Genomic DNA, 23,353 nt, shown 5'->3' on the forward strand with positions numbered 1-23,353 from the left:
TGCTTTAAAACGTTAAAGGAAACCATGTACAAAGAACCAAAGGAAAACCATGAGAGTAACTTCTTCAAAAATGAGAAATATAAATAGATATGAAGTATAAAAAGGAACTGAATAGAAATTTTGGAGTTGACATATTCAAAATGCTGGAAAAAAATGAACTGTCAATCAAAAATTCTATATCCAACAAAAATTTCTTCCAAAATTTAAGGAGAAAGTAGCCATTGCAAGACAAACAAAAAGCTGAGAGTGTTCTTTACTACCAGCACTGCCCAGAAGAAAGGTTAAAGGGAGTCCTTCAGCCTGAAATGAAAGGACATTAGACTGTAATTCAAATCAACAAGAAGAAATTAAGAATATCAGTAAAGGAAACTGCAAATGTAAATATAAAAGTCTGTATTCATCTATTTTTGATTTATAACTACTTTTTCCTATATGATTTAAAAGATAACAACATAAAACAATAATTATAAACCACTGCAAACCATACAGAATTAACTTAAAACTAAACAGCAAAAAGGTATTTGGAAAATGTCCAAATGTTTTGGAAATTAAACAACTTACTCTTATGATGCAGGGATCTCAAATCTGGTGCTCTGTAACAAGCTTGAGGGCTAGGATGGAGTGGGAGGTGGAAGGGAGGTTCAAAAGGGAGGGGACATATGTATACCTATGGCCGATTCACGCTGATACACGGCAGAAACCAACACAATATTGTAAAGCAAGTATCCTCCAAATAAAAATAAATAAAGTTTTTTTAAAAACATAAAGGATGAAGGAAGGTAAAGAAAAAAAACACTCTTAAACAATGAATAAGTCAAGGAAGAAATCACAGGAAAATTATAAAATATTAATACTTTAACATAAACAAAAACACAACATAACCAAACTTACGGGAAGCAGCGACAGTAGTGCTCACATAGAAATTGATAGCTTAAATGCCTGCATTAAAAAAAGAAGAACGATCACAAATCAATAATCCAAGCTTCTAAGGAAAGTGGAAAAAGAAGAACAAACTAAACCCAAAGCAAACAAAAGGGAGGAAATAATAAAGATTTGAGCAGAGATAAATACCATAGAGAACAGAAAAATAATAGAGCAAATCAAGAAAATCAAATCAGTTCCTTGAAGAGATCAACAAAATTGACAAACCTTAACTAGACTCACCAAGAAAAGAAAGATTAATAAATTACTAAAATTAGGAATAAAAATAGAACATTACTACTGACTTGGAGAAATAAACAATTCTAAGAAAATGAACAACTATGTGTGGATAAATTAGATAACCTAGATGAAAAAGACAAATTCCTAGAAACACATGAACTATCAAAACTGACTCAAAAAGAAAACTTGTATAGATCTATTACAAGGGAAAAGCAAGAGAATTCCAGAAAAAACATCTACTTCTGCTTTATTGATTATGCAGGTCAAGAAGCAAGTTAGAAACGGACATGGAACAACAGACTGGTTCAAAATTAGGAGAGGAGTACGTCAAGGCTGTATATTGTCACCCCGCTTATTTAACTTTTATTGATAACCTCAGATACGCAGATGACACCACCCTTATGGCAGAAAGTGAAGAGGAACTAAAGAGCATCTTGAAAGTGAAAGAGGAGAGTGAAAAAGCTGGCTTAAAACTCAACATTCAAAAAATGAAGATCATCGCATCCGGTCCCATCACTTCATGGCAAATAGATGGGGAAACAATGGAAACAGAGACAGATTTTATTTTCTTGGGCTCCAAAATCACTGCAGATGGTGACTGCAGCCATGAAATTAAAAGATGCTTGCTCCTTGGAAGAAAAGCTATGACCAACCTAGACAGCATATTAAAAAGAAGAGATATTACCTTGACAACAAAGGTCCATCTAGTCAAAATACAATTTGTAAAGTTTAAAAATAAAATAAAATTAAAAAAAAAAACTATGGTTTTTCCAGTAGTCATGTATGCATGTGAGAGTTGGACTATAAAGAAAGCTTGAGCGTGAAAGAATTGATGCTTTTGAACTGTGGTGTCGGAGAAGGTTCTTGAGACTCCCTTGGACAGCAAGGAGATCCAACCAGTCAATCCTAAAGGAAATCAGTCCTGAATATTCATTGTAAGGACTAATCCTGAAGCTGAAACTCCAATATTTTGGCCACCTGATGGGAAGAACTGACTCATTGGAAAAGACCCTGATCCTGGGAAAGATTGCAAGTAGGAGGAGAAGGGGACGACAGAGGATCAGATAGTTGGATGGCATCACTGACTCGATGGACATGAATTTGAGCAAGCTTCAGGAGCTGGTGATGGACAGGGAAGCCTGGCATGCTGTAGTCGTTGGATCACAGAGTCACACATGACTGAGCAACTAAACTGAACTGATTACAAGGAAAGAGACTGAATCAGTAATCAAAAAACTTTCAACAAAGAAAATCACCAGACCAGATAACTTTATGGGTAAATTCTGCCAAAAGTTTAAACAATTAACACCAAACTTTTTCAAACTCTTCCAAAAATTTGAAGTGGAGAGGCTACGTCTTAACTCATTCTATGAGGCCAGTATTACACTGAAACCAAAGTCAGACAATGATATCATGGGAAAACTACAGACCAATATTCCTTATGATCACAGATGCAAAAATCCTTAAAAAATGCTAGGAAGCCAAATGTAGCAGTAGTCAAATGATTGTACTCTACATAATGAAGTGGTTTTTACACCAGCAATGCAAAGGTGATTTAGCATATGTAAGCCAATCTATATAGTACACAACATTAATAGAATGAAGGTTGCAAGTAAAAGAGATTATCTAATTTGAGGCAGAAAGAGCCTTTTATAAAAATAACAACACTCTTTCATGATAAGAAAACTTCAAAAAACTAAGAACAGAAAAATGTTTCCTCACTTTCATGCAGGACATCTATGGAAAAAATAGATATAACATCATATTTAATGATGCAAAACCAAAAGCTTTCCCTATAAGATCAGGAACAACACACAAGGAGGTCTGCTGTCATCACATTATCTTATGGCTAGGACTGCAAGTTCTAGCCAGAGAATTAGATTTAAAAAAAGAAATACAGGAAAGGAGTGGGGAGGAAAGGAAAAGAAGAAAGGAAGAAAGAACACCCAAATTAGAAAGAAGTAAAATTATCTTTTATTTATAGAAATCATAATCTTATATATAAAAAATCCTAAAGAATCCACACATAAAATTATTTGAGCTAATAAATTCAGCAAAGTTGCAGTATACAAGACCCATACACAAAATCAGCTATATTTCCATATGCTAGCAATTAAGAACCAAGAAATGAAGTTTAAAAATAATTTCATTTACAACAGCATTTCAGTGGATAAAATAATGAAGAATAAATTTAAACAAGGGGCAAAACTTGTACACTGAAAACTATAAAACATTGTTGAAAGAGATTAGAGATTTAAATAAGTAGGAAGACATCTCATGTCATGAATTGCAAGACTTAAGACAGCAATTCTCCCCAAATTTGATCTAGTAAATCTAATGGAATCACTACTAAAATTCCAACTGTCTTCTTCAGGCTGGATGGGGTAGGGGAGGCAGTTTGGGGGAGAATGGATACATGTATATGTATGGCTGGGTACCTTCACTGTTCACCTGAAACTATCACAATATTGTTCATCAGTTATACCTCAATACAAAATAAAAAGTTAAAAAAAATTTTAATTTAAAAATTGTCCTAAAATTCATATGGAATTACATGGCACCCTGAAAAGTCAAATCAATCTTGAGAAAATAATAAAGTTGGAAGACTCACATTTCTAGATTTCAAAATTTACTACAAAGCTACAGTGATCAAAACAGCATGGCCGTGATATAAAGATGAATATAAATATCAGTGGAATAGAATTGAGATTCCAGGAATAAACTTATTCATCTGTTTTAAAATGATTTTCACAAAGAGTACTAAGATTACTGAATGGTGGGAAAGAACGGTCTTTTTAATACATGGGGTGTTGGGATAATTGGACATCCATGGAAAAAAAAAATGAAGCTGGATCCTTGCATCACACCATATATAAAAATTAACTCAGTATGGAGCAAAGAACTAAATACAAGAGTTAAGACTATAAAACTCTTTGAAGTAAATGTGGGGAAAATCTTCACAACCTTGGAAATGGCACTGCATTCTTAGATATGAGACCAAGCATGATCAACAAAAGAAAAAAACTAGACTTCAAAGTTGAAAACTTTTGTTCATCAAAGGACAAAAGAGTAAAAAGACAATAGCAGAGTAGGATAAGGGGGTATAGGAGTGACTGTTTAATGGTACTGGGTTTCTTTGGGGGATGATAAAAATACTCTGGAATTAGATACTTGTGATTATTGAATAGCACTGTAAATACATTGAAAGCCACTGAACTGTACATTTTTAAATGGTTTAGTGATTTCTTTTAATGTTCAATAGTTATGGTTTTTCCAAAATACAAAAAGTAGTTCAGAATTCAACTAAACAGAAAAGTGTATGCATTAAAAAATGCACCTCATGAAAAGTTATAATAATTTTGTATATATTTGTCCTAATTTTCTTAACCCCAATAACTTGAAATTAGTCCAAAAAGGTTTCCTAATAAAAAGTTAGCTTCTGGTCTACATTTAAAACAGTCATAAATTAAATATATTTAAATTCAATCAAAATAAAATTTCTATTTCTTTGAAAAAATATATGCTTTTAAATAAGAATGACGGGCCTTCTTTTTTTAATACTAGTATCAGTCCCAAATAGGGTTTTAAAAATAATAAACAGTCAACTGCTGTGTGTAATACAGTTTTAGGATTTGAAAAGTTGAATGTATCAAATTTAAAAATGAACAAATACCATAAAAGTAATAGCTTCTCCTAAAAACAGTTATGTTTAGTTTATTTAAAGTACAAGAAAATAATTTCTACATGAAAGTTCTTTTTACTTGATTCTTGTGTTAGAAGTTAGTATTAAAATTCAATTCAGCAGGTTAAAAATTTTTTTTATTCCAGAAAACTTGGTGCATACCTTGAAAACATATGTGCTTAAAAAATCTGAATAGCTATATTATTTGACTATGTACAGTAAACTGTGTCAAACAGCTTGGATGTAACCACAATCATTTTTACTGCATAGGATAGCGCAAACCCTCCTTCTGTACTACTCTTAGTTTCTCCAAGAAATAAAAGGCACTAGACAGTCCACAGTGGCCAGAAAAATAAACCTGCAAGCTCTGGCTTGAAGACAGACGGGCTGTACCTCCCTGAGAACTTCAGAGGGGACCCACTGGGTCTCTTCCTTATCACCCATTTGTTCTCACCCACACTTTGTAGAAAAGAGAATTGGTCCAATAATCAATTAGCCTTTCCTAAAATTTCATGTCAAGCTTGAAAAGTAATTATAATTTAAAAATCACTATACATACAGAAATTTGCAAAATAACTATTACATCTAAAGGTGGGGGGGGGGGTGGGGAGCCATATAGCAAAAGTAAAATTCCAGTGGTTGCAGGCCAATTCTACAGACCTCTTTCTTTCTCTCCGATGTTAAAAGAACTGCAAATGAAGAACTCTATGATTATAACTGTTGTGTTGCAATCAGTCTTTATCATACTTAAAAGACATATTTTGCCATTCTCACAACAAAAGGGTAAGGTATGACATTCAGATTTCACACTGATGATGGGTTTTGTCTGATGTCAAAGTCCACGCCCAAGACAGCTGCTATCCAGCATTATTTTCCTCTGTCTGAGGAGATGACAAACAATTGAATTTCAAAGGCAATATTAACTGGTATAGAAAGGTATGCTATGTACATGACATAATTTATTTTTCCAATCCGAAGTCTCACCATATACTGAAAAAACAAAAAAATCTAACCAAAATGTCTTTTTTCCTACAAACCTAAATTTCAGATTTCTAGTATATTTGGACTTGATGTGATTGTATTTAAACTACACTGACAGGCTAAATGTTTTAAACAGGAAGGAGGAGAATTCATAGTTTCAAATATTACTTAAAAATAACACTCAGAAATTTTAAAAATCAGATTTGTTTTTTCAGAATGTTTTTGGTGAGTTACTTTTAGCCAGTCACTTACAATATCAAAGAATACAGAGATGCCCAGTGTTTTTAAGATGTTAAAATGTATTAAATATTGGTTGGTTAATGTTATTTATTATTTCTTTAACAAGATTAGTTTATAGGAGATTTTAAGTGATTTAAAACTGTATTATATAAAAAATTTGATTCAAAAATTATTCTAAATATGATTTATTCATAAACTCCATATATCTTAAAAGTACTCGGTACTTATATTTCTAACAAATTACCTGTTAAACAATAACAGAAACACATAAATAATGTTTCTCTACTTTTAAATAAGGGGTTTCCCTGGTGGCTCAGTGGTAAAGTGCCTGCCTACCAAGAAGATAAATTACAACTTGGAAAATATCATTGCCTAGGTTAAGGTAGATGAGTACTACCAAATACAATATATGATGTCTCTCTCTCTCTCTCTCTCTCTCTCTCTATATATATATATATATATATATATATATATATGTATATAGAATAGTAGGTTTAAGAGTGCTGAGAGGGACGATGTGCTAAGTCACTTCAGTCATGTCCGACTCTTGGCAGCCCCATGGACTATATAGCTCACCAGTCTCCTCTGTCCATGGAATTTCCCAGGCAAGAATACTGGAGAGGTTGCCAATTCCTCCTCCAAGGGATCTTCCTGATCCAGGGATCAAACCGGTGTTTCTCACATCTCCTGTATTGGCACGCAGGTTCTTTACCACTAGCACCACTTGGGACAGTGTGTTCAAACATTTTATCATTATAAGACATGATATCTTAATCGCCTCTAGTTCAGTGAGCAAAGACCACAAACAACTCAAGTTCAATTATACTAGTTTGGAGAAACCACTATTTTCATAGTTTTATCAAGTACATAAAGTGAATTCTGAAAAAAAGTTATATAATATAGCATTGTCCAATACAAATTTTCAGTCATTTAAAAGGATCCTTTTGTTAACTTATTTTTAAAGAAAGCTACAAAATGAATCAAAGTACTTTGTAGTTAATATTGATAAAAGTAATGACCAGGAGAACTGTATCATAGTAGAAGCTGAACAATATTGAAGAAAAATTATAGTACCTTATGAAGCATATTTTCCACTGTTCTCATATGATTGGCAACACATTCTTTGTCTCTAGAAACAAAATAAAGATTAGGTATTAGTAAAACCCGAACCCTACTGTAACTGCATTCATTTTAGGGTTAAGTCACTGTCACTGGAAAATAAGGGTTGGTTTTCATCATACTCCTTCTAAAAGTGTAAAACCTAACCATATTCACTGGTATGTTTTCACATTTAACTCTTATTTTCAGTTATATTGCCTGCCGTAAATTAGAGGTGAGAAAAACTATATGAATATCTTCCAAGTTAAAAAAAAGAATGAAAAAGGAAATCATGATTACATAATTGATATACAATGTGTTGAAAAGGTTAAACTCGCACTCTTTTAGCTTCTAATGAAAAAGACTTTAGAAATATTAGTGGTGGATATAAATGGCCATACTATGCACAATAATATTTTCCCTTTGACAGGTTTTTTGTGCTATAATAATTACACAAAAACCCTTTATGGCCTTGACCAGAAATACGAAAATTTACTATTCTCTTCTCTAGCCCTGTATATTGAATTTAGCTTTTATGATGAAATTAAAAGTTTAGATGGAAATGCTGAAGACAAAGTTTTAATGGTGAATTACAAATTAAAAACTGTAAATAATGTATTAGCTCTCCAAATTTCAAATTAGCTTTTTTAGTGTTATTAAGAATATGTGCCCATGGTCACAGATCTCAGACACGACAAATTCCTGAATTACCAGTAGTACTGTGAAGATGCAATATGAATCTAGAGGTTTTATAATCTTGTTTTCATTAATCTTAGAATTTTCAATGCTCTAAGACATACTAAAAATTACCTATGCTAAGATTCTCATTTGACATGAGAAAACCAACTGAAAAATGACAGCAAAAAACTGATTCAGTCAGACTTACGTTTTTAAAAAATGACAATTTCATATACCCAATATGCGTAGCACAGTGTTATAGAGCTTTACAATTATTCAAATATGTATTGGTGGGTATTCAAACATGCCAATATTATGGTACTGTGTAAACTCATTTTTTTCATTATGTGTGAGCAATATCCCAGGCCAACTGACAAAGCTGTGGATATCCTAGGATTGCAGACTGCTTGTTTTGTGATTTAGTTTATAGACTACATTCATATTTTCATGTTATGCTTAAGGATAGAGTTTGTTTCCAGACATTTTTAAGTTGTATTTATATATTTGTAAATACACACACACACACACACACATGTATACATGTGTGTTGCGTACTTGCAAGTACAGGAATCAAGAATTCCAAATTTAGAAACAGTAAGTGTATTAAAATTAGATGCTTCTTTAATCCATAAATAGATTTTCTTTAAGCCATGCAGTTTGTAAAAAGGGTTGTCTTAAAGTACTCCATGAAATTTGATGTGGGGAACAAATAAAAATACCCAAGAGTACTGTTCAATTTGAACTTCACAATGTATGTCAACATGATTACCTGGTAAAACGAAAAACACTCCTATCACATTTACATAGTTGCCCCCTCTGAAAACCGCCTATTTTTCTCTATTTAACATATTTGAATATACAACCATAAAATTAAAAGAATTTTCCATGATCAGTATGCCTTTATTGTACTTTAAAAATGCTATAATACACATGTTGATTATATACTAACATTTCTTTATGAAAATATGACTTGCAATATTAGAATATTATAATATATGCAGAAGCAAATTTGGAAGGCAATGGGACAGAAAGGGTTGAGAAATATGTGATACAGAAACTATTCAAAACTTTAGAATAAAGTGTCTTATAGATTACGAGTCCTATGTTAATGAAAACCTGGTTTCAAACAAGATAACACTACAACAGAGCCTAAAACACACAACATCAGCGGTTATATAGAAACTTATTCTTTTCTAAGGTTTCTCAATAAAATATACATTTAGTATGTTGAGTTAAGAGTCTTCTCTTTTTGAGGATATATCAGAGAATTTCAAAGAGAGACAGCTGTACTTTTGTTTTCTAACACTGTATTATCCAGGGCTAAAACCCAGAGCATGAAAGTAAGAATTGATCTTTTGTCTGTTTTAAGTGATCTCCCCAAGGTCCAAATGCTCACTTGGCTGCCATGCGGAGGGCACTCTCTGCATCATGGATGTTCTCCTCCAGTCGACGCTTGTCCTGCTCCAGCTGGGTAAGATGTCTATTGAGCTGACGCAGAGATTGATCTTTTCTTCTCAGCTCCATCTTTGCCTCGGAGAGACTCTGCAAGCAGACAGAAAACAGAGTTACTTGTCAGCCCCGATAATTAACTTCAATTTATGCCATAGGCTATTAAACAAAGAAGGATACAGACTGACTGAGAAGTAGACTTGGGTCATTACACATCAAGGTTTAACAAATTTTTGGCAAAAATTTTACATACGTGCTAAACAGAAATGATACAAGTGAGAAGATTCTGAAAAATGTTTAGCTGCAAAATACAACTCTATTTTATTTTTTAAAATACTACAAGGAGAATACATTCTTTTCTTGGTAAAAATATCTGATTATTAAAAATCTCAGGTTACATCTTCCTTTAATGACAAAGAATAAAGATCTCAATGGAAAGCGCACATGAAATTTAGAATCTGTGCAAGAACTATCATATGGCCAAAGTGTGTGTGTGACTGAGAGGGAGGTGGATTAGGATACCAATAAGAGAATGGGAACCCAAGATTTCAAAGCATCACTGCTATCTTTATAAATATATCTGTAATAGATTGCTATATACATCTTGGCGAAAAAGCAAACTGGACTCCAAAATAAAATTCACTCGTTTTCCATTAAAAAACTCTCATATCAGAGATAACACAAACCTGATCAACATTTCAACAGAGAGTTATAAATAATACTTGCATTTGTTATTATAAAAACAGTCCATAAATATTTTCCAACTCAGAGAAGTACAAAATTTGTTGATTGATGTTTGTTTTGCTATGTGCTTTAATCTGAAACATTCACTTAGCAAAAGTTTCAAGATACAAGAGTACAACTTCATCTTGGAACTAAGGCTAAAGGTTTTAGAAACTTGTAAGTTAAAGGATCATTTTCTTATTTTAAATTCTAGGATGTAAAATAATATAGGGATCAGAGGATCTCTTAGCACTGAAAATCTGCTCATTCCTCTGTCTATGAGATTTCTAGAATATGAGTTTATCAACCAATTTTTCAATTAAGTTTGTTGGACACTGAGCTATATAATTGATTGTATACACATATTTTTGCTTTTTTCTAAGAGTTTAGCCACATATTAACATTCATAACCATGCTTCAAATACCCAGTAAAGAACAACCAAAATGCAGTAATTTCATGTTTAAAACTCTTCTAATAGTATTATTTTAATGCACTCACAATAAAATAAAAAACTCAAGCTGCCTGCATGGGGCTAAAACAATTAATTCACTCTATAAACACTGTGAATCGAAAGCAAAACCAATAAGGTATTTTTAAACGCTAAAAAAAATTTTTAATTCAGTATTTTACTTTTCAAACAGTCAAGCTGCATGCTGTCAGACAAATACAAGTCAAAAACTAAAAATAAGCAAACTATGATTACTTTTTAGACATTATGTTTTATTTAAAATCTCTAGTAGTAACAGATCTTCAAGAATATCTCACTTTGGAAGTAGTCACTGATTTGAGCCAACTTTAGAAAGACAACAAAAAAGAAATTTGAAAAGCCGTGCTAAACCTACTTAGTCTGTGCCAATGTTAAGATATTTAACGGCACTGAAGTATCATGAGATTTCTTTATTTAAAAAAATAAAACCCAGTTGAGTCCTTTTAAAGTCAATATTTCTGACTTCTTTCAGGTAATAAAAAAAAATGCTATTTTTCAGATGTGAAGATAAAATTAATGATCCACCACCAGTTACACATAAAGCTTGAGTTCTTTTTCCAACAGAAATAATAGAATGTGCCAATCCATTCAAATTCTCTTGCTCAGTAATTCTTATGACTAGAGGTGTATATTTGTGAGGGACGTTCAGGATATTGATTCCAGTCTTGTCCAGAGTGAAGCTCACTGGTCCAATCTAAGGGAACCCATGACCTTAAAATCACTATAAAACCACACTTGACTTTTCAGCAATTCTATGATACCCTTCCAAAGAAGCTATAACTCATGGAATTAGAATCTCCACTGTATATCTAAATCTACCAGCTTGCATCAGCTTTCACCTCCTTCTCTCAGGTGCAAGGTCAGGGAGCCACCAAAGTCTCCTAAAGCTCACCCTGCGTCAGAGGTACAGCTGAATAGTTTACTCTAAGACTAAACCTACAGACAACAAACAAAAAATGGCAGAAATAAAGTGGTATGAATCATACTTCTTTAGTGTAAAAATGAAGAGAGAATGGTTTTTGAAAAAAGAATAATCATTTATATAACTTATGGACACAGAAGTCTCATTTTAAAGAGCTGAGGAACATCACAATGCAGTAATAAGTCTTTTTACTGATATCCACATTATTGTCTTTGATGGAAAAAGTAGAATCCTTAAAAACCCTAACACTGAGCTTTTAAAAAAGAAAAACATATGTATATGTGTGCATATATATATATATATATATATGACATACACATACGTATTTACACCATTTATAAAATATATTATAGATACATATAAAGTTTGAAGTTCAGCTTTTCTTTACTCCTGTTCAGATTTATCTAATTAAAACCCATGATAAACTTCACAGACTCTAATATTTCCAACCGAAGGACTCAAACCAAGAAGGTGTGCCTCTGGGCAGCAAGGCAACAATGATAAGCAGCAGGTTAGCCACTAATTTCTCTACCGGGTAGATTGTGAAAGTGTGATGTTCTGATATCCAAGAAACTGTTCAGGAGAGAATAGGATAAATCAAGTTTAATAACTCTGCTCCTAATTGTTCCCCCAATGCTCAACTCTAATTACTTGGAGAACTCTCCTGACTGTCACCTGATATTAAGTTGTTGGAGGCTGAGCCTGGAACAGCAAGATAATCAATAAACATTTAGTGGGGAGAAGAATGAAGATCCTGTTAAGCAGTGGGAACCTGCAGCACCCAAAGCCCTTCTGCTCATGAGAAAACCTATGGGACAACCATCGTGATTGCAAAGCAATAATCCAAAGCACTGTTTCTAGGCCTTGAGGCCTTCAGGCAACAGCACATTTGAGGAAAAGAGGTTAACACGGTCACCCTAATTACAGCCCACTTTCACATACTTCATATATAAGCGAAGACAAGCCAATTAGGTAGAAAGGAAGATAAGGGAAGTTTTATTTGTATACTAATTAAACCCCTGATGAAATTAAAGGAAAAACATACAGCTCTGTAATTGTGTCTGAGAAAGGTCACTTCAGGTTCAGTTATCAGAACAGCACAGCCTTGAGATATTTCACTTAATCCACAATACAGCCCTCATTTTGTACTCAGGTCTTAATATTTACAAAAAAAGAAAAAAAAAGAAAAATTCAAAGCCTGATACTGCATTTATCTTTAAACTGTGTTGTGAACAATTTTAGCTATTAGAAAGTTAATGCTAAATATAACAAAAGTTTAAAAGGAAAAATATCACCTAGACAAGAACCAATGCCACAATATTATTTATCAAACATTCTGAGTTTTCACTTTAAATCCAAAGTGTTTTAAAAGAACTATTTACAACAGAATCCCAAGCTGACTGTATTTTAGAAGCTATTCTGCAATATATTTGTTGTATTTCTTTTAAGATAATGATGTCATTGCTCACGTATACCTCTCATAGTCCAGAGGGAAAAGCCAATGCTTGCATTAGAATACTATTATAAGATATTTTTACATCTAGTTATTTTCCTAAGATGGTCATGAAAAGCAATGTATCGCTAATGAAAGATGGCAAGGTAAGTATGGATACCAACCAAGTAGTTAAGTACAGAGAAAGCTTACGGGTAGAATATAGAAGAGATGTGAATATTAAAATACTGACATGTTTTTTAAATGTCTGTTTTCTTATCTACAGTTTCTGAAGTTTCTATAATCAAAGTGTTACCACTGAATAAGAACACAAATCATTTTCTTAAGTCATACATAATTTCATACTTACTTCTAAAGTTCTAAACATTTATTACACTTAACAATTTTTAAAAAATTAATTGTGAATATAAATTGAAATTCTATTACTTTGCACCTATGAAAACATTTTATAGTGGAATGCTGAATAACATCTTTATTGAGATATAATTCACAAGCCACATAATTCACACTTTTAAAGTGCAAAATTAAGTGGGTTTTATTATATTAACAAAGTTGTGCAACCATCACCAACGGAGGTCTTTTTTGAAGAGAAGTTCTTTAAAAAAAAAAACTTATCAAAACAATAGGGCAATATAGTATATCTCATTACCTCACAGCTAGCTCTAATTTTAAATGACACAAGATATACAGAGTTTAAAGTTTGTTCAGTAAAAGTTTCAAAAGTATAAAATTTATAACACAAATTCCCTGAATTAGAATACTTGATTAATAAATGTGGTATTTAGTACCAAAGTTAGTTACCTGAAAGAATGTACAAAAATCTCCAACTATTATTCCTGGATGTTAAGGGAATCACCTAACGTAGCTCTTTCTCATAAGCACACTACTGTACCGCCTTAGACCATTACGCCAGCTATGAAGACCAAGCCCCAGGAGATTTCACTTTCATAGATTTTCTTTTGTCTAATGGGAAATATCTATGGATCCACATTTCTACAGAGTAAAAGCTAATGGCTTTTTCAATTTGGTAGAAAAGTTAGTCATACAAAATGTAAGACGTTAAAAAGAACAAAGCTGCATTTCCTAGGTTAAGAAAAGAACATCTGTAACCTTTTTTTCTAAAATTGTACTACTGTTCCACTGTAATTTTGGAATAAACATTCCTAGACTGTGATGAGTTAGGTAAAACATCTCAAGGGATTAAAACTCATGTTGGAAAAAGAAACAGCACTGTCTTTTGCCCTACCATTATAATATGACCACAAGAAAATCATATTAATCAAGAATTAGTTAGCTGTTGGGTGGGTCGAACTATGCAGGCTGCCACAAAAAGTATACATTTAAAATGACACAACCACCAGATTTATAATTGGGTATACAAGTTGGGCATGAAACTAAAGAATGACATATTTTATAATAAAGCTTGAAAATCTGTAAGATAAGCAACTAGAGAATTTACTATATATATAATAGTAAAAGATATTGGTATGTAGTAAAATTAATATATGAATAAATTTTAGTTTTGGTATTCTACATTTTATATGGATAATTTGTATTAAAAGTTCTGCAATTTTCAGTTATCTTCTTAAGGACATTATCTTCTATAATTTTCTAATCATAAATTGATATAAAACATAGGTGACATTAATAAACCAAAGCTAAAGATCAAATAAATTACCCACTTTGGGAACTAATAAATAATAGCCCTTATTAGAACTCACATGTCTAGTAAGACACAGATGTGAAAGTGTCCTATAAACTGTAAAAGGCTACATAAATTTAATATGCATAATTAATGTAACACTTAGACTTCTACATGTAGTGTTATTACACAGTCTTCTTTAAATCTCTCTCTATATAGCAACTTATGAATTTCTATTTTAATTTTACATCATCCTTTACACATAAGCATTATATAAACATTCATAAATTGTTTAAAGTAAGTATTTCTATCACACTTGAAAAAGGTAAAATAACATTGACAAAAAGGTGTAAAAAAGTCACTTTAATAGAAGACCATATGGTAGATGAGTTTCAAAAGATGGAGCAGACAAGCAATGAAAATTCACCTTCAAAATTTCAAAGTATGCTATAACATTTTGCTGTATGCTTTATGATTATTGGCACCACATTTCCACATGTTCCTTTGAAAACATCCTCCTAAATTCCATCAGTATAAAAGGAAAAAAGTTAATCCTGTCCAGTAAACTCACTGAAAATGATCAGTAGTAAAATATAGTGGAAAGGAAAAGAACCTCATAAAAGTGTTCAAAACATATTTAACACAATTTGTTCCATGCCTCACACAATACTACAAAACTCTGGTAGACTAAGTGGGTTAGATAATAATGAGGTAAACTGGGAGAGAAATTGTTAAAAGACACTTAAAATGACAAAAAAAAAGGAGGATAATAAAGAGAATTACGAGAGCCCTCTCAACTAGAAAATACACTCAGAAAAGTACAGACAAGTGGCGGCTAGATTTATTGTGACACATGGCATGTAAGCAGTAACGTGGCAGTAATGTTTTCTCAGAATATACAACAAACCGCCTTTGGCTGCACTACAGACCTTAGGAGACAGAAACTAGCTGCAGGTGACAACCACCATGATGCTTTAATAAAACCAACTCTTAAATGACCTCTATTTTGTCTCAGTGAATAGCTAATAAATAAAGGGATGGAATACAATAAGTCCTTCTGTTAGATATTATCAGCTAAGGACTGCTCAGCAGGTTCTAAAAACTTCACCCAGTTGACAGTCCTTAGTTATGTGGAGGTCCAAAAATTTGCAGAATTCCCTAGCAATATTTTAAATGAGTCAAGCTATGAATTAGGTTGCAGGAAAATATCATTTAGAAATTAAATACTGCTTTTAAATCATTTGGGAATTACCTAAAACAAATGTCTACTTAGAATTGAGAAATACAAATAATTTATAAGGAGCTTCATATGGTTGGATTTCTGACACTTAAAAAGAACTTACTGTCAGAAGAATTTTTCAATTTCAAGAATTCTTTTTGTGATGTAATTGAATAGGACAGATAAATCCTATACAATAATTAAAATATCTTCATATTAATATTTTTATTGTACTATAAAATTTAAATGACTATCTTGATTTGCTGAATATGTTTTATAGTAAATAATATTAATAAAGTCAATCTAATATCAGCTGAGTAAAAATTAATTATTTAAGAGAATGTGAAGATCAAGTTTAAATTGGAAAAATAAACTTAGGTTCTTTTACATTTAAATGTAGATAAAGTCTGAGTTTTTTTCTTAAGAAAATTTATTCATTGGGTGAATTTTTTTGTATGAGATTTCACCACTGATTTCTATCTTCATTTTAGAGATATATTCACAGGGGAAAATTCTGAACTACAAACCTTTCCTACATTTCCTGATCTGAGCATTCCACCTTTGTACGAAGGCACTAGGTCTGTTCTTGAACCATGCCTATCATATTCGTCGTCGTCGTGAAGTCACTCAGTCGTGTCCGACTCTTTGTGACCCCATGGACTGTAGCCCACCAGGCTCCTCCATCCATGGAATTTTGCAGGCAAGAGTACTGGAGTGGGTTGCCATTTCCTTCCCCATGCCTATCATATTAGAAGTGTGCGATAAATGTTTGCTATTTTAACTTAGTTCACCCAAATCCTAGGGGAAAAAACAGCTAGAGTGACAACTGAAACATACTATCATTATCACACAAGCATTTTATAGTTATATTAACTCAATTGATTCTTCATAGTCCAGTGAGATAGATGGCATTATCACTTCTATTTTACATACAAGGAAAGTAAGAATCAGAAAAGTTAAGTAATGTTCCCAAGATCATGTAACTACTAGCTGGATTTACACCAAAATGTGAGCCCAAGTCTTCTAAATCTAAACCCTTACTCTTTTTTTCAGTTGAGGTAACACTGGTTTATAACTTCGTATGTTTCATGTGTACAATATTTTATGAAGACGTCCATATACACTGCAGCATGCTCACGACCCAAAGTTTTGTTTCCATCCATTACCATGCAGTTGACTCCCTTTACCCATTTCATCCTCTCCCACTTCCCTTCCCCTGTCATAGCTAGTACTGTGTTCTCTGCATCTATGTGTCTAAAACCCTATTCTTTATCCTGCACCACAATATTAGTAACCATCTCTCCAGATTTTGCATAAAAATCCACTAACTGGGAATTCCCCATGGAAGGAGAAAACTAGTATTTCACCTACGTGTCAATTTCTTGGTAAAGTCACTAAGGCATTTCAATCTATTTAAATGGCTGCTTTCTATTTATATTGAAACAAATTCCAATTAGGGCATTAGTGTTATACAATGGCACTGCTTCAACATCAAAAATCCAAGTATGCACAATTCAAGGTCCCCTCTGAGAAAGTGAGATCACTGACATCACTTATGTACTAATGAAATAAGAAATAAACATTTGCATAGCAAAGGATAAATTATGCAGCATGTCAGTGCAGTACAGAATTTTATATAATTCAAAACCACAGTGGGCTGTTGCTTTTTTATTTTCACCTTTTTAAAAAGAAAAGGAGTATCTCTGTCGCTTTCCTTGACAAGTTGGCAGCAGCAATGAACTTTCCCTGCAGATCTTGAAGTTTGGTTAACTAGCACATACCTCCACTTTTAAAATAGTTATTAAAGGAACTCCACACTCACAACAGTATACCAAGCTCTATAATCTCAGTACTTGTATCTAAATCCTCCTGTTAAGGAGATTTTAATTCCTCTGTAAAAAGTCATCTATGCATCTAATTTAATCTAAATACCACCCTTTAAGCACTGTTACCATACAGACTACATTATCCTATTACAGTAACAGAAGAATTAGTAATTAGTACTGAAATTTGTTAATCTAAGATATGAAAGTAGAGTTTATTTGACTTAAAACCATTCCATTATATTTACTCTGAAAGGGAGAGGGGAGAGAAGATGGGGGAAAGGAAGAGAACTGAGAGATGGAGACCAGCAATTCAATACCACAGTTCTGACGCTGTGCCAAGTCACATTTATTATTTACAGCAAACCTGTAATAGGAATATATTTTCTCTATCTATAAATTTACATTTCATACTGCTGGTTTTGAACTCTGACTAGGTGTAATGCAGGCGTCTTTAACTCTGTGCCTCAGTTTCCTCATTTGCAAAACAGGAATAACAGCAAAATTTACTTCATAGAGTTGTATTATATTCATTCACGTGAATAAAGCCGATGGCAACTACAGTAACCCCGCTGTTTCACCTGGTTGCCCTCACCGCTCAAATATCTCTACTGCTGCAAACACTCTAACTAGGAGGCAAAAGTGAGAGGGGTTCCCCTGTATAAAAAAAATGCACCTTCATCAAATTTGGCCCTCGAACGTAAAACAACCTCTTCATCTGGTGTCTAACTGAAGAAATGGTAACATAGTCCAACAAGGAAGAAAACCCAGCTGTTTGGAGTTTGTCTAGAATATGGCATCTCTAGTTTGGGCCCTCCAGAAAAGACTTTTTAAAGAAATAAAAATAAATAAGAACAGTTTATTGAACTGAATATTCTGAAAGGAATTTTAAAAATGAAACAGCTTATTTTTCCACTATTAACTTCGACTATTCCATTAGATTTCCCTGAGGAATTCTTAAAGATGCTTCTGACCATGTAAGATTTTTGCTTTGTAGGCTGATCCTAAAACCTAACCAAAACATAGGATGTGACTCTACTGTATTTACTTCATCATTCAAGATACATTTATTATACGTCTATCCATGCCAAGGCTGTAAATACTAGCAGTAATAGCAATAATAATAGCTAACAGTTTCTGAATAGTTACTTATGCCAGACATTAACACAATCAGCCCTCATAACAACTCTATGAAGTAAATTTTATTATTATTCCTATTTTACAAATGAGGAAACTGAGGCACAGAGTTGAAGGTGCCTAGATTACACAGAGCCAGAGTTCAAAACCAGCAGTATGATATGTAAATTAATAAGTAGAGAAAATATATTCCTCTTGGCAAGAACTTCCTATCTAAAAAGATGTAGTTTAAAAAGTACCTTGTATTAAAGCTAGGTGACCAGTGTCGTGAAGTGCATTCTCAGCAGAATAATATGGCATGTTCTGAGAAATCCTAGAGGTAACTTTAGTCTGAAGATAAGGAGCTACTGAGAATGACAGGAGAAAAGATGAGAAAGGTACATATAGGCCAGATACGGTCAGAAAACTAGACTTTTCCTTGCAAATGATTTTTATAAGTATTCCACAGAGTTGCATCAGTACATCTTGTGGGGAACACTTGAATTAGCGAACTCCCAAACCGCAAACTTCTTTCAACCAGAATTTGCTTTACTGTTCACTATGAGCTTTTGTACAATTCCCAGCCATGCAGCAGCGTTCTCTGATCTCTGTCTCGGGGATCATACACAAAAACTATAACTGCCAAATTAGAATGAATACAAGAGATCATTCTGGCCATACTGCAACCATTCATTTACATCTTCAGTTGGACTCTAATAAAGTTTTAATAAGATTTCACCTTTGAGAATCAAGATTCACTGATATGCTAGATAAAAAGGGATTTTAGAAAGAACTGGTTTGTGACAGATCATTTTCCTTAGCATTATCTGAAATTCACTTTTACACTACTCAAGCAGAGTACATATTATTTACTTGATATAAATGAAGCATCCTAGCCAAATATTTTCTATTTCTACTAATAACCATATGAATTCCTATATGTTTTTTGAATCATATAACAGAGAACCATAAGCTTTGAGTCATAGAAATGTATGATGAAAAGAATCTACTACTGAACTTAGCAATTTTTTAAGGAGAACTACACCATTTAGCGGAGAAGGCAATGGCACCCCACTCCAGTACTCTTGCCTGGAAAATCCCATGGACGGAGGAGCCTGGTAGGCTGCAGTCCATGAGGTCGCTAAGAGTCGGACACGACTGAGTGACTTCACTTTCACTTTTCACTTTCATGCACTGGAGAAGGAAATGGCAACCCACTCCAGTATTCTTGCCTGGAGAATCCCAGGGACGGGGCAGCCTGGTGGGCTGCTGTCTATGGGGTCGCACAGAGTCGGACACGACTGAAGCGACTTAGCAGCAGCAGCAGCAGCACACCATTTAGTCTATAATTTCAAACACTTTTTTTTTAGACTTTTACCAATAACACATTGGTTATATATGTTGAGTTACTTTGGCGAAAAAAGGTTAGAACAAAGTTACCACTGGAAATAACCATTAAGGTTTCTAAATAACTAAAAGAGTGGGTACCAGATCTCCTGTTCTATGATTAATGAACTACAAAAGTTAATTTTTAACATATCTCCATGAAATAGAAAAATTTTAATCTCACTTCACTCTATTAATTATAGAAAAAGAGACTGAGACTGAATAACACACAGGCTGCTAAAATAAAGATGGAAGTTCACTTCTAAAAACAACCACAGCCTCAGCAACAGTTAGTAAATTCAAACAAAGTACTAGGAAAAGGCAGTCAGATAGATGGACCCAAGCCTCAGTACAATTTCTTGAGAAACTGTACTTAGGAAAACTTTTGTCTGTGTTTTGGAAGTAACGGTTGGAAATATTTATATTTATATATATATATATATATAAAACATTTATTTAATATATATGTATATGTATGCATGTGTGTGTGTGTATGTGTGTGTGTGTGTGTGTGTGTATATATATATATATATAATCAAATCATTTGAGGAAGTAATACAACAAAGCACTGTTGTGCTCGAGCTTTGCTTCAAACGGAATTTTTCCTGTGTGAGGATATGCATGTGTGTACACACATGTATATATACATACTCAACGAATAGTACCATTTTGAATATAAAGGTTTTCCCATAACATTAGTATGGTTTACAATTCTGGTCCCTCTGTAACCAGCCCATTCACTTGAAGAAAAGAAAAACACACAGCTATTCTATCCTTCTAAATGAGCGAGATCACCATCTAGTGGTAACTCCTTGAAAAGGCAGGCCTAAGGTTTCTGGAGCCTAGAAAATGTTTCATAAAACATGGAAGATCCTCTGGAGAAGGAAATGGCTGGCTACCCGCTCCAGTATTCTTGCCTGGAGAATTTCACGGACAGAGGAGCGTGGCAGTCCGTGGGGTTGCAGAGTCAGACATGGCTGAGTGACCAACACTTAATAGTCTAGAACATTCAAGTTTATTTAGAGAAAAACAGAATAATACACTGAACAATCTTTTTATACGAATAAAAACTCTAAGCAACAAAAAAAGTGCCAACGAGACATATGGCTCCCTGTTTTCAACTGTCTTAACAAACCAGCGTAAACTAGTTACAGATATCAAACTGTAAAGTTATACAAAATTTGATCAATATGGCTAACAAGAAAACAGATTCTTTATCTTCTCTGTATTTTATAAAGTTTGAACAATTAGTTATTGTAGCTGATTGTATTTGTTCCACCTTCCTGAGAGGGAAGTATGCTCTCCTGTCTCGCTGAGATCTGGCTTGATCATGAAATTGATGGAGCCTCTTCTGGCAAGATTATATATTCCTTGTCCTTTCAGAATCAAGAGTGCCCAGGTTTCTTTCTTTGGCTAATGAAATGTGGGCAGAATTTAAAACAGTGTTGCTTCATGAGACCAATAGTGTCTAAGGTAGAGGCTGCTCTGTCGGCCTCACTCATAAAGTGAGGAACCCATGATGTAGAAGCACAGCCAATCCATGATGAGTGTGTACATGTGAGAAGCTGCCTATCATAAGGCCACTGAAATTTTGGAGTCATTTGTTACTGCAACATACATACAATATACTGACTGATACAGTTTTATTCCTACACGTGACAATTTACTCTAGGAATTAGACCACTATAAAATCACCTATGGATACTTTAGAAAATCAGTTTCAAGTCTGATTAGATCATCAGAAGAAACTAATTGTAACTACATATTAAAACCAGAGCAAGTCAATTGATATTTTTGGCAGTATAAAGGTATGATAAATGTATACCACTATCTTACAGAAAAATATTGAGTCTATGTACTATAAATCAAAATAAATTTATCCATACAGTTATAATTCATTAAAAGTTTTCTTCCAAAGCCTTTTGTAACTTATATATGCATATTTTAATTGATATTTTCATTCTAAAAACTCTAATAAGAAAATATATCTAAGCAATTCTCTGTTCTTTTTCTTTCCTGTCTGAAAAATTAGTTAATTTATTGATATTTTAAAATGACCATGATATATTTCTAAATTTTAAAATGTAGTACTATAATACTATAAAACATGATATTATATTTTTAAGATACATATATGATAGACATATTAACATGATATAAATATATTCATTAAATTTTTGAAAGGTATACATCAAAATGGTAATAGAATTATTCTTTTCCTATTTTCCTTTTTTCTTATTATTTTCCATTATTTTCAACAAAAAATATATAAACAAACTAAACAAAAAAACACAACTGACACAACTCTCTTAAGATCAGCTTTCAACATGAAATCTTAGTTTAAATTTATATTCAGGATATCATAACAATAGTAATTCAAATTGATTTTTTAATGTGCTCTACTCAACAAAGGGTAGGAAATTATTCAGTTATATAGCTATATAACCCTTTATAGAATGGTCAAAATATCTATATATAGATGGATGTATGTAATATACAGTTAAATTTAATCACTATCATTTATACAACCCCTTGAGAAAGAAGGTTTCAATGATTTGTTTCCCTTTCAGAAAATAAACACTATAATAGCCTTAGTATTTCTTAAGCTAACAGTCACATCATAATTCTTCCATCTGATTCAAGGGATTTTGTCAAACCCCCTTTATAATTAAAGTTGCCTCTTTTTAAGGCTTTTAGCCATGACAGAGCATAGAAGTTTTAAATATACATTCTCTACTGATAAACGATTTTCTAAATTCCACAAGGACTCTATGTCTGTTCTATGCCACAAGACTTAGATCAGAAAAACAAATGATTTCTATTTCTACTTTGATACTCTGCCTTTACTCCTGAAATAAGATGAAACCACTATAAAGGTGTTGCTGTTTCATCAATCACAGTGATTTTACCTAGTTGGTACTCTTTAACAATAATCATGGTAAAGTACATACACTTCCTCAACAACATTTTGGAATTTGGGATGGTTTTCATTATCAGAAGACAAAACTGAAAAATATGTTTTACTCTTTATAGTTTCAGGCATCCTAATTTTATAGAAGTTAATACTACCTTATATATTCTTCTGGAATTAAAACATAGAAAATAACACTTATACACATTCCCTAAGATAGAAGCACTAAAAAGTCATTCACTAGGTAACGCTTTAATTGTGAAAATACTAAAATAAAATTCTAATTTTAATATTAGTAAGCCCTGGTATTTTCTGAAATAGCATGTTGAATTAGTGATGTAACAGTAAAATATTACTAAACTTCCAAATAAAACTTGAGCA

The 23,353-nt window shown here is 32.9% G+C and overlaps 1 protein-coding gene across 16 annotated transcripts in view; it reads right to left on the reverse strand.

Annotated features, from left to right (window-relative positions):
* CCDC171 (coiled-coil domain containing 171) overlaps positions 1-23,353 on the reverse strand; it is a 338,655-nt gene that overhangs the window by 113,912 nt on the left and 201,390 nt on the right. For all 16 annotated transcript variants that reach the window (XM_044939834.2, XM_044939830.2, XM_044939831.2 and 13 more), the window contains 2 exons: positions 9,237-9,382; positions 7,139-7,193 (listed from right to left, as the gene is read on the reverse strand). In XM_044939834.2, the coding sequence (XP_044795769.2) occupies positions 7,139-7,193; positions 9,237-9,382 (201 nt within the window). The remainder of the gene's footprint in view (positions 1-7,138; positions 7,194-9,236; positions 9,383-23,353) is intronic.

The sequence above is a fragment of the Bubalus bubalis genome, chromosome 3 (genome assembly GCF_019923935.1).
Source record: "Bubalus bubalis isolate 160015118507 breed Murrah chromosome 3, NDDB_SH_1, whole genome shotgun sequence".
Lineage (NCBI taxonomy): Eukaryota > Metazoa > Chordata > Mammalia > Artiodactyla > Bovidae > Bubalus > Bubalus bubalis.